The sequence below is a fragment of the Passer montanus genome, unplaced genomic scaffold (assembly GCF_014805655.1).
Source record: "Passer montanus isolate IOZ18808 unplaced genomic scaffold, ASM1480565v1 scaffold3, whole genome shotgun sequence".
In the NCBI taxonomy this organism is placed as follows: Eukaryota; Metazoa; Chordata; class Aves; order Passeriformes; family Passeridae; genus Passer; species Passer montanus.
In genome coordinates, this window is record NW_024367707.1 from 17190900 (window position 1) to 17203945 (window position 13046).

At 41.3% G+C, this 13046-nt stretch overlaps 1 protein-coding gene across 1 annotated transcript in view; it reads right to left on the bottom strand.

Moving 5' to 3' along the window:
- SH3RF3 (SH3 domain containing ring finger 3) overlaps positions 1-13046 on the bottom strand; it is a 120237-nt gene that overhangs the window by 44698 nt on the left and 62493 nt on the right. The window contains exon 5 of the mRNA XM_039714497.1: positions 3209-3309. Within this exon, the coding sequence (XP_039570431.1) occupies positions 3209-3309 (101 nt within the window). The remainder of the gene's footprint in view (positions 1-3208; positions 3310-13046) is intronic.

Genomic DNA, 13046 nt, shown 5'->3' on the forward strand with positions numbered 1-13046 from the left:
AGAGAGATTCTTGTTGAAAATTAAGAATGATTGCTTGCACTTTGGGAAATAATGGAAAGTCGGGATAGAATAGCAAGAGTGCACACACAGAACAACACTTTCTTTGTAAATACCGGATTTTTTTGTATTGTCGTTTTTGTACAGATACAAAAAGGGATTTCTGGTAATTCTTGATCAAGGTTGTGCCTTCCTGAGTTTTTTCAAAATTTATTTGTGATTTACAGGCAGTGAACACAGACTAAGAGAAATGGGAAAACAGAGACAGTGCATTTACACTACAAAGTGCAGCAGAATGCTCTTGGGCTCAGGGGTGGGTGAGAAGAGGCTTGCTGCCCACCTTCCTCTGTGAACCAGAGGAAAAAAAATGATAGCAGTTGTGATTGTAGATTTTCAGCCAATAAAAATGATACATGACGTTTTACTTCTGCTCTCCAGGAAATATAATTGAGGAATAAATCCTGCTATTTTCTTGATTCTATTTCTTTTTTGTACTGTAGATTTCCTTATTTTTGTACTGAAGGTAGTAAATAAACAGCAGTAATGAGCAGAATATGAACTATTTGGTAACAGCTCCTTGGGGAATCCTAGGCTGATGTGCCTGGCTCTGTTTACCACATGCATGGGGTACAAAGACCTAATCAGAAACTGTATTTCATGAGTCAACAGATGGGAGAAAACACCCTGTGCATTCTTTTTTAAGCCTATATAATTGGGTGGTCTTGAGCAGGTCTGTAGCAGTTCACCTGACAGAAAACATGAGGGTACATATGACCTGAAGGACATTAAAATGCGTCACCCTGACAAGAAATAAGGTTGCATGCTTCAGTGCTAATCCTTCAGCACTGTGCTCTGCAAGGACATAACAGAAAGTGCCAGACTGCTCACTCGAGGGAGCAGAAAGTGTGGCTTTGACTGTCCCTCTTGAAATTGCTGCTTACACAGGGTTCAGATTCAGAAACTATGGGTAAAGCAGGGGGTCAGGGATAGAGCATTTTAGATAGACTCACTTAGCCTTTTCCCCCAAGGAGCTACATGTAATAATATAACTTACAGGTGGAGATTCTGGAAGCAGGTGCAAGGAAAATTACCCTAAGTGGATCATAGGCCGTTGTGCCTTGCGGCTATATCCAGATCTCCTAATAGATTCTTTTTGTTCTCTCCTACTGGCTTCACCCAGCAAATTCCCCCAAATCAGGTACCAGTATGTCTGAATATCCAATATCACAATAAGCCTAAACATCCTTTGGATAGTGCATTGAAATCCTTGCAGAGCCTAAAGGAAGGTGTACAAACGCCCAGCACAGATGGCACACCAGAAAGACCAATCTCTGTATGGCTAAAGTGATGAAAGCTTGTGTGTGACAACCATATAGGGTGACCCTGGCACAACACCAGTGATCAGCACTTTCTTTGTGGACCAGCAATCCCACCTCCTGTGCGGGGGGTAGTGAGGATGCCCATCCCTGGAGCTTTCCTCTTTAGCTGCAGAGGCACAGGGTTCTCCAAACTCAGTGGCAGGCCCAGCCTGGGTCTGCAGCTCACCTTGTGGGCAGGTATAAACTCCACTCCTGGCAGGGAGCTGGTTGTAGGAGAGCTGGGGGGGATGCCTGCTCTCATCCATGGCTGAAAACAATTTCATTGCAGGCAGCTTCCCTCCCCAGAATTTGTTTCTGGGTTTTTCCTCTGGCAGGAAATCGGGTCTAGTGGTCCCATTTGCTGAGGATGATTTTGCCTTAAGGCAAAGTCTTTGGATTTGGACACATTTCACTGTTCTCTAGATTTTAGGTGTGAAACTTCACCAGCTAACTCTGTACAGCCTAGAAGAAAGTGTTAAAGCAACAATCTGAAATCTTGGAAAATGTAGTATCAGATTATTCTGGGCTATGTGAAACAGTGAGGCTAAGGCTTGGAAGTGGGACCTAGAAGAACCCAAAGTGTTTATTAGAAGTTCTCTGAAAAAAGGTTGAAGTGTGAAGTGTTCTTGGCCTTGGGTAGCTGCCTGTGACTCTGCTTACAACGCAGAAGCCCCAGGGCTTTGTCTAGAGTTGCACCTCCCCACTACTGCTACAGCTTTCAAATAATGCATCCTCTTTGACTGGAACTTGGCTCGCAAATGCAGAATGACAGACCGGATTACAAGGCTGCTTCACAAGGGAGATGACAGGAGAAGCATGGGAGGGAGAAGGGGAGGCTTGCTGACACATGGAGTCAGTGGCATTGCCAGAGAGCTGGAAAATGTCCTGATTCAGCAACCAGGTACTTCAAATATTGCCAATTACCACTTCCTAGTCAGGGCAAAGCTTGAAATAAACATGTGCCCCACTGTGTGCCACACAGACCATGCAGGGTGAGCACAGGGTGATGATGAGACCTCCCTGTGGGGCATTCAGTGATATGTCGCATCCCTCAGGTATAAAGATCTCAAATAAGTAGCTAAGAAGAAATTTGTTCAGCTCTGATCCAACACCCCTATTGTTCTTAAAGAAGATCTCTTCTATTATTTTTAGGATTTTGTGAATCCTAATTTTGTGAATTTTGTTTTTGCCATATCATAAAACCCAAAAATATGGATGTGCATATGTGCTTGTGTGTGTATAGTTGTCCTGCTTTTATGAGGTATATGTGTTGAGAGGAAAGGATTCAGTAGTTAATTAGAGAAGTATCAGATAAACCAACCAGGCAGGAAGAGACTTGCTATAACGAAGTCTACTCTTTTTGTTCTGTGAACCTTCTGTTATTCTACGCACTATTCAACAAGACCAGATGCCAAAGATATGAAGTTCATTCATTGGCTTGTTCATTCATTGTTGATGGCACCAAAAAAGTGCAACTGGGCCATTTTTTTCTGGTTAATCATGAATATATGAGGTGTTTACTTGCGTGGGACTACACCTTTCTAAGAGCTTTAAATGAAAGAAGATTTTCTCTGTCTCAGAGGTACTCGGTTTTCTTCACAGTGATCCATACAGCTACAACAAATAAAGTCTAAAAGGGCTCACACAGAAAGGGGGAAGTCTTGCCCTTCTCTATTAATTTTTCAGTTTCAGCAGGGACTGCCTCATGTTTGAAATTGCAATCTCTCTCTTCTCAGAATGCACCTGAGCTGAGATTTGGGCATTCAGGTTTTAAGCACACACAGGCACGCACGCACACCACATACACATAGTTGGAAACAAAGAGTACACAGTGACTGAGATGAGCTGCTTACATATTGAGGGGGAGCTGGACCTTCGGTGGTGTTCCCTGATCTCCAATTATTGCACTTGTCCTGGGACCAGCCACTGTGGCTGTTCCAATCAAAGAGGAATCCTGAAAATACACAAAGAAGAACACACAAGGATTTAAGATGAAGCTCATTATTTCCTAAATTGCTATGGGGTGAAGGCATAGAAGAAGAAAACACATATTTTATAAATTCCTAGATTTTCTAACTTCATTATATTGCCTTAAAAAAGGCTTATTCTAGCATTGCACATTCCAAAAATACATTTCTGACACAAAGGATTAGCAGAATTTCCATGTACCTCTCAGAGAAATTTTAGTTGTATGCACATCTTAAAAGTTTAACAATGTAAAACTACGTAACTGCTTTGTAAAATCAGCTCAGCATGTGCATCTGCAATTGTACCTTCACTGATAAAGGTAACCTTTTCCCCTCAAAAACTTGTTTTTTAATTGGTACTCTTTTGGTAGTGGTTATGGATCTCTGGAGAAGAAGATACTATTCAATTTCCAAAATGCACTCTCATTTCTATGTACCCTTTTTATCATCAGGAATATTCTTCTCCTTCAAAAGAAGGTGACTACCCAACCCAAAACTTTGAATGGAGAAAGTAGTTCACTCCACTTTTACCCCAGAAAATAAATCTCCACTCTCATATAGACAGCTGGACAGATCTTCTCCAGCTATTCATGTGAAAGGCAATTCTAAGTGTAATCATTCATTTCTCAAAGCCTAATGCTCAGCCAAATTATATAGGGCAATCTCTTTTTGAGTTGTCTCACAAAAGTCCTCATTCATCTATGTCAAAAATTAATCCTGACTGGAAACATCTCCTGAACTAATGCCAAGGCCTGTAGCAACAGATCTTTATTGCAGACAGGGCAGAGCTGGGCTGATGGGACTTGTAGTGGTTTACTTGAATAAAAAGTTTTTTAATAAGTTATAACCATATGCTGTATGCATGTCCATATGCAGAATGGCTCTACAAAGTAGGAACCAATACCCACAAATTGCAGGTTCACGCAGGGTGTGTTATACTCAGCAAAGATTCTGAGCAGTTCACAGGCGTCCACTACAGCTTTTGTGTTTCAAAATTCTATCTAACAAAGAGTAAATATTGATTTTTGAAACAAAAACATGGGGACAATTTTTGCACTTAAAAATGACACTGAATTAAACCAAGACACAGAGTTAAACCAAGACACACATTGTTACTTAATTACCAGATTTCAAGGTTATCTCATTCCAAAGGAGCCACATAATTATTAGTGTTCTGTCTTGACAGTGCATTGCTGAGCTATATTGCTTTGCTGTGTATGAACACATTATCATTAGGAAATTGTGCAGCAAAACATGGAAACACTGCACTGTGATTCTATAGCTTTTGGCAAAAAGCAGCAAGATGTCTCATCTCTCACCAACATCTACACTCAATCATGAAATTGTATTGACAAGTACATCTCCTTTTTCTCATTATTTCCTCAAACTTTCTGGCTGTTTGCTCAAAGAAAGAAGGATCCAGGCAGCTCTTGGTCCTATGTGTAAAAAGCATTCTTTCCAGCTCTGTGACTAAGGCTTTATTAATACTGCCTGTCACGTCAGTGAGCTAGTATCAACTTACAGAAAAAACACACCAGCCCACTAAAAAATTTAGGGATAGCTGGAGAATGATCCCTCATTTGTTATGTTGAGCTGGTTAATGGGTTAGGGATTGCAGCAGAGACACCTGGCAGCTGCCTCGTCCAAGAGGTAAGTGAGAAATCAACTAGTTCAAACTTCTGCATGTTGTTCTACCACTGCATGCCTTCTCTGGATTAGAGAAACTGTCTTTAAGAAAATAGAAAATGCATCAGCCCCACCCTTCCTTGCTAGGGAAAAAAAATTAGATTTCTACCACATGAAAAACCAGATCTGAATGAACAGCCTCAGGGTGCAACTGTAAAGGCAGAGAAGATCACAGCAGGAAAGGATAGAATAAGACAGAATGGAATAGAGTAGAATAGAATATTTATATTGGAAATGACCTGAAACAAGTATCTAATCCAACTGCCTGATCAATTCAAGGTTGGCCAATTAAGAACATTGTCCAAATGCCTCTTAAAACATTGACAGGTTTGGGGCATCAACCACTTTTCTAGGAAGCCTGTTCCAGAGTTTTACCAACCTCTCAGTAAAGAAATGCTTCCTAATGTCCAGTCTGAATGTCCTGTGGGGCATTTCCATAGGACCACTCCCATGAATCCTGTCAGTGGAGACCATGGAGAAGAGCTCAGCACCTCCCTCTCTGTTTTTCCTCCTTAGGAAGCTGTAGAGAGCAATGAGGTCACCCCTCAGCCTCTTTTTCTCCAAAGTAGACAAGCACAGTGTCCTCAGCTTCTCCTCTTAGGACATTCCTTGCAGTCTTTTCACAAGATTTGTTGTCCTCCTCTAGATGCATTCAAGGGCCTTCACATCCTCCTTCCATGGGGGGGCCCAGAACTGCACACAGTGCTCCAGGTGAGGCCACACCAACACTGAATACAACAGGATAATTTTGAGTGACTGTGATGCTCTGTTTGATGCACCCCAGGATGGGGTTTGCCCTCTGCTGTCTCACACTGAGCCTGCTGTCCACCAGCACCCTCAGATCCCTCTGTGCAGGGCTGCTCTTCAGCCACTCCTCTCCTAATCCATACTTGTGCCTGGCATTACCCCGTCCTAAGGGGATCAGAATTCAGCATTTTGAATTGTTACATTTCCTCCTGCTAATCATTGGCTAATGCTCCAGTGTATCTACATCCCTCTGCAAGGCATCTTGTCCCCCCTCAAGAGAGTCAAAAGCACCTCCCACTTTAGTATGATATGTGCATATATGTGTATATATGTGTATATATGTGTGTATATATATAGTCATACATATATATATATGTGACAGAACTGGCCCTAGAACTGACCCCCAAAGAACATCACTGGTGACCCGTCAACAGCCAGCTGTAGCCCCATTCACTGCAATCCTTTGAGATCTGGCCTTTGGCCAGTTCTTCACCCAGTGCACCACAAGTCCACTCATTCTATGGCTAAGCAACCTGTCCAGAAAGATGCTGAGGTACAGTACCAAAAGCCTACTAAAATCCTGAAAAAAACTGTATCCACTGCTTTCCCTTCATCCACCAGGCAGGTGACCTTACTATAGAAGGATATCAAATCAGTTAAATGGGACTTCCCTTCTATGAACCCATATTGACTGTTCCTTATGACTGCATCATTCTTTAAATGCCTTTCAGTAGTACCCAGTATAATAATCTCCATAATTTTTCCAGCAACTGAGGCTAAATTAACAGGTCTGTAATTCCCTGGGTATTTCTTCATGCCTTTTTTTTTGTAGACTAGAGTAACATTGTCAAGCTTCCAATCAGCAGGACCTCCCTAAACCGGCAAGATCTTTGACAGATTATTGGGAGGAGTCCTGCCATCACCTTCACTGGCCCCTTCTCACTTGGATGAATCCATTAGGCCCCAAGGACTTGTGAACATTCAGGTGATACAGCTGGTCCCTTACAATTCCAGTGTCCACCAATAGAAAGTCACTGTTCCCACATTTGTGGTCCTCTAACTCAGAGGACTGGGAAGCTGGAGGTCTACTAAAGACTGAGACAAAAAGTGCATCTGCTTTTTCTTCATTCGTGTTAGTCAGATTGACCAAGTACTATCAAGTATTCACCACCAAGTGTCAGCCCAATATTTTCTTTAGACCTCATCTGAAAAAAGAGCCTTTCTTGTTATTTGAAAACACTGGCCAGTTTCAACTCTAATTGAGCTTTGGACTTTCATGTCTTCTCCCTGTGTAAATGAACCACAGCTCTGTACTCAGGCTCCTGAGAAGCATCACCTTGCTTCCAGAGGTCATACAGTTTCTTTTTCCTCCTGATCTACGCAAGGAGTTCCCTGTTCAGATAACCTGGTCTTCTGCTCTGCTTGCTTGACTCACAGCATGGTGAAGTTGTCTGCTCCTGTGCTTCTGAAAGGTGAATCTTAAATACTGACCAGCACATGTGAACTCCAAAGTCCTTAAAAGCACATTCCCAGGGCACTCCGCTAAGTAACGCCCTGAACAGCATAAAGTTTGCTCTCATGAAGTCCAGGGAATCAACTCTGCCTTTTTTGTCTTTACAGTGAAAATCCTAAACTCAGCCATTTCATGAACACTGTAGCCAAGACAGCCACCTACTGTTACGTCCCTCATGAGTCCTTCTCTATTCACAAATAGCAAGTCCAGGAGGGCATCTTTCCTCGTTGGCTCACTAAGTATGAATGACAAGCAGTTTTCTCCTAAAAGCCTCAAGAATTTTCAACACTTGTCACAGAAGTATGATATTTCCAGTTGATGTCTGGGAACTTGAAATCTCACATAAGGACAAGGGCTACTCCAGATAGTTCTCCTAATTGCCTATAGAATAATTCACTGGTGCTTACATCCCAACTGGGCAATCAATAGTAAACACCCTCTACAATACCTGCTTTATTTTCCTTCCCTCCAGCCTTCACACAGAGGCTCTTCACCATCATCACTAACTCTAAGGGCTGTGCAATCAAACCTCTCCCTTACAGTGTCACACCTCCCCCTCACCTGTCCTGCCTACTCCTGAAGCCTGTAGCCCTAGGTGCCAGCATTCCAATTGCAGGACTCATTCCACTAGTAGCAGTGATATCCAGCTCTGGGAGCTGACCAATGCTTCATGTTTCTTGTAAGACTCATGCTAACCCTTCTAATAGCTCCTATGATCCTCCCTCTGCACACTGCAGCAAAGTCAGTTTGCAGAGGTGCAGATACCCCAGCCTGGAGCGGCCACTGCAGGCACCCTGGGCTGAGTCTGACTGACTGCAGAGTAATGAGTTCAAGCCAAGAGAGCAGAGCAGCAGTCAAAGCATCATCTGTTTGCCTGTTTGCACTGACAATGGGGCCTTCTGTGTCTTCTATGTTACTGAAAGCATGATCTCAAGTGCTTTCTATTATGCTTGTACTAACATATAGTCCAAGGGATTAAGAAATTATGTAACTGCCATTCACTGTTGCTGGATGACAATTTTGATTTCTTCCCTTGAATAATCCCAAAGATGTCTCCACAGTTCTGTATATTATCTATCTACCTGATATTCAGTTTCTTGTCTGTATCTGGTTACTCCAATATTATTGCATCTGATGCCAGCCTGGCACCTACAAACCATTCATTTTTGCCCCTTTGTACAGCCTAGTATCCTATACATACAAACTCTAAATCACTGCTTCCTGATTGTGCTCTGATTTTTCTTTAGCTGCTCTCCCTACAGGCTTTGACATCACTGTGTGCTTTCCAGTCTGTCTATGACCCTGCTTTTCATCATCAGGTTTTACTCCACAGGACCTGCTGGCCTTCCACACATTGAATTCAGCTCCTCTTTTCACATCTTGACATTTACTATCACAGAAGTATTCTGCTTTTCGGTTTCATGTGTCTCTGTGCTCCTTGCTGTATTTTCTTGGTGGCTGCTTGATTGCTACTATGCATCTGAATGTTCACCAGCTTTGCACTTAAAATACAGTCCCTGACACAGTTGGTGAAGTCTTTCTAAGCTGATTCTTTCAAGGTCCTGTTGTCTCCTTCTTTCAAGGTCCTGTTGTATCACTAATTACCTCATATTACAAAATACAGTATTGCTAGATTATTTTGCAAGATTGTATTTGCAATAAGATTTTGAATAAACTAGTTTTTTCAAAAGAAAAATCTCCTTTATACTTCTGATATTACCTGTGCTGGAAGTTTACCTTTCTACTCTTCACACAATTTTATGTGCATCTCTCCAGTTACCAGTAATACAAATAATCCTCCTGGAGAACACAGCAGGCCTTTCTCCATCACAGCTGGTAGAAGGACTTAATACATTTTCCTTCTTTATTTAGCCCTGGAGCCAGGTTGTACTCTTGCTACTGTGATCTAAGGAACAAGGTACTAAACATGTCCTCCTTTCCTCTTCATCTGCTCAGGGGAATGGGATCCAAGACAATGCTCTGATTTGCTTGTTCTCTGCTTTGATACCTTTTAGCAAGTCTATGTGCCACCTCCTTGCTTTCTGATGGCACATCCCTACACACAAATATGCAGAGACATTACACAGGGAGGGCTCAAACACTGCAGCATTTGTGTCTTAATCCTTCTTCAATCTCTGCTACTCAGCATTGCTAAAGCCTTACAAGTAGGAGATGTCTCTGACAGCCAGGATTTTAAGAGGCACATAGGCACTTACTGATAAAAACAGGCACCTTGCAGAGTTTCTCAGGGTGGCATTAAGTACTTCACTGCCTGATTCCCACAGATTTTATTGCACTTTAAGTAATAGGAGTCACTTCTGAAAATACCATTTGGTACTCTTCCCTATCCTTATGAGCCTCTAATACTGCCTTTAAACATTTGGCCATTGAATTTCCAGATGTGACCTCCTCCTGGGTGATCACACATGCGCACCTCTTGATTAGGAGGCCATTTAATGGTGGCATGAAGTTTTCTGAACCAGGCACTGCCAAGTCTGATCCCATTTACTTAGGCCTGTGAACAGCCAAATCCGACTTCTTCATGCTCCCACTTCAATGTGGCGTCCTCCAAGCAACAATTGCCACTGTTTCAGCTCCAGCTCTTTTCCTCTGGACACTACAGACCCAGATGCCAGCCAGCAGGGAAAAGCAGTGGCACAAAGACATGCTGAAAGCCACCTCCAGATCCTTCTGCACTAATTTCTGCTTCTTTGTGACTCTGGTAGCACAGCAGCACCACCTGTACTGTGCAAGGCTGAATCTTGAGTAAAACTCCCAGACTATACACACAGACACCACGGTGCTGCAGGACAGGTATTTCACTCCCAGTTCATGCTGTGCCCTCTGTTTTTATCACCAGCTACTCTGGTGTAGGAGGTGATTATGTACTCATGAACTGAGGAATAATATTAAAAGGACTTTTTGCTTTTTGTTCCCTGTAAACACAACAGCTTCCTTATGACCACTGAAACATTACTCCCCCCAAACATTACTGACAAGCCCAGAGACACCAGGAAATTAAAGTTAACAACTACTCATCTGGGCTGAAACATCTTCTCAAATTCATTCCCTTTCTCTTTTCCCATCCACACCTTTATGGAAGCATTACTAGTTTGGACTTCCAGCATAAATTAAGTTTTTCTTTACCTTGCAGATTTACTTTAGATTTTCACCAGTACTTTAAGGTCCCATTTGTGGTTTGATTTGAAAAGACATGGTGCCTGTAGGGATTAGTGAAGGGCCTTGCAAAAGCAAGGGACTCAGTCTTTTAGCGGAATAGAAGTCTAGAAGACTGTGATAAAACTAGGAACAGAGTACAATGATATTGCAGGTTGCAGTAGCCTTCACTGAAAAATAATTGTTGCTATCAGAAGAATGTTCTTATAATCTAGAAAATCAACCAGAACTCTCAGTTTTGACTTCAAAGAAAACCCAGCACTCTCTCACCACAGGGCACTTATCACATTCATTAATTCTCAGGAAAAATTCTTTTAATGTCTCGAATGCATATTTACAGCTTACTTTAAATTTCTCTTTAATATTACTTTAAAATAAGATAAAAACACCCATTCAACTCACATAAATTGACATACCATCCTTTGGAATATCATAAGAACAGGCTAATGGTCTTTAAGATTCCTGTGACTCGTTTCTCTAATTTGCTGACTCCATAAAACGATGACTGTGGCAATCATTCTGAACCTTAATGTTCCTAGAAATAATGTATTAGCACTTAATGCATGGTAGTGACACCAAGTATTGATGAAAAGTGTTACATGCAAGATCAAGTAGCCTCATCAAATGCTAATTATCAAAGTGGGGGCTGAAATGGACTTATCAATTCCAGAGGAAGAATTTTTTTTTCCATAACAGTGTGTGTGAAAAACAAACAAATGTGCAGGATAACAGCTGCAGCTGCATAAATAGCTGCATAAATACCCAGTTCCTTCCTGCAGAGACTGGAGCTAAATTTATATGATTTACTGAGGGGTTCTTACAACCTGCAAGTATCTGTGACTGTGGATGAAGGTGAGGCACAGTATTATGCCAACTTTTTCTAGGACCAGGTTGGCCCTGATTATTTTTAGTTTGTAATAGACCAAAAACTGTAGACCATGTCTTCTCTCAGTAGCTCATAGAGCCATGCAGAGAGCTGGAGAAGTCAAATAAATTAATTTTGCTTCTATTTCCCCTATCCTGCAATCTAATGATGCCTGAAAGTTAAAAGAAAAAAAAAACAAACAAATGTTTTTTGTCATTTTCTTCTGAAGCTTCATCTGACATTACCATCCATAAAAGCACTGATTATTCTGGCTCACAGCTTCTCAGCTTCCCCAAATGAGGACTAATTAAGCATCACGTGGATGAGCATCAGGAGAATTATATTTTATTCAGCTTTGTTTCTCTCAGACTATACTCAGGATATAGCTCTCCACCACAATATTTTAAATAGGTTTGTAGTAAATAGTTTCTTGAAATTCTGGAACAAAGAACATGAAAAATCAAACACAGAGACACAGGAATGCTTCAAGTGAAAGCTTGACCTGTAAAAGATGTTAATTTTATCCTACACTCATAATTGTCCTTTTGATAACTGTACAACAAACTCATCAGGATCCTTTGCAAAGCCTCCTGTAGGAAGTCCCTGTCCAGGGAGAAAATAGTGGCAAACAAATAAACAAACTCTCCAAGCAAAAAAAAGAGGAAAATATACACTTTAGTAATTTCTGCTCAAATGTCATACATGTAGACATAGTGTGCGCTGGATGAACAGGTTTTTATGGCATGGGGTAAACACCAAGACAATGTCTCACTTGCTCTTGAGACTTCCAAACCAGTAGTTGACTGGCAGGTACTGTAAAGTCTCAAGATTAGCTGTGTGCAAAAATTATTTCAGTGGCAAAATGTTTTCAGGTTACTACCCTGAGGAGCATCTGGGAAAAAATATATCGTTTTTCTTTTACTGGCAATGGGATTTCATGCACAGTTGAATAACCCTTCTAAAGCACAACTTTCTCTTCCTAGTTCCTGTAAAAAATTAGGTTTTATGTGATTCTTGCAAAATCTTTCAAAATATATTTGTGATGAGGCATATTGTAGGAAAAGGGAAGACACTGTCTCTAACCTGGTAGTTCCCTAAAGACAATTTTGCTTTGACCTGGATTCCTGGTAGCTTGTGTAATCAGTTCATAGACTGAGTCAGCTCATGAGCGTCATTTGCAACAGTTTTGACAAATAATGTAATATATCCCAATATGCAGAGTATATTCAGAGACCTATTTGTAGCCCCCACCAATACAGCTGCTTACATTCCTGCCTACACCTTTCTGTTTAAAAGAAATTAACTCCTTCCCACCTACAACCATCTCCACCTCCAACAAGATAAAGTTATTTAGAATAGGCAATGTCTGGAATTATAAATAACTATGAATAGAACTGGAAATATACAAAGAGAAATAATTAGTTTATATTAGACCTTAGCAAAAGCTCTTATGCTTTTGTTTTTGTGACATGTTTTGATCTAAATTATAGAAAGGTTGGATGAGTATTTCTTCTCTTTTGCCATTTTGACTGGTGCCACCTCCTGAAATACCTGCCCTTGGTTTCATCTGTCTCGCTCTTGTATCCAGTCAGTTGTCATTCACAGTCAGCAACAGAGCAGGTTGGACAGAACTTGGACTCCCAGCCAGAGCTGAAAAATACCTGAATTTGACTTATTTTCTCAGAGCTTGTTGTGCACTTGAAAATTCAAGGTTCATTTTTAGTCTCTGGATTTTA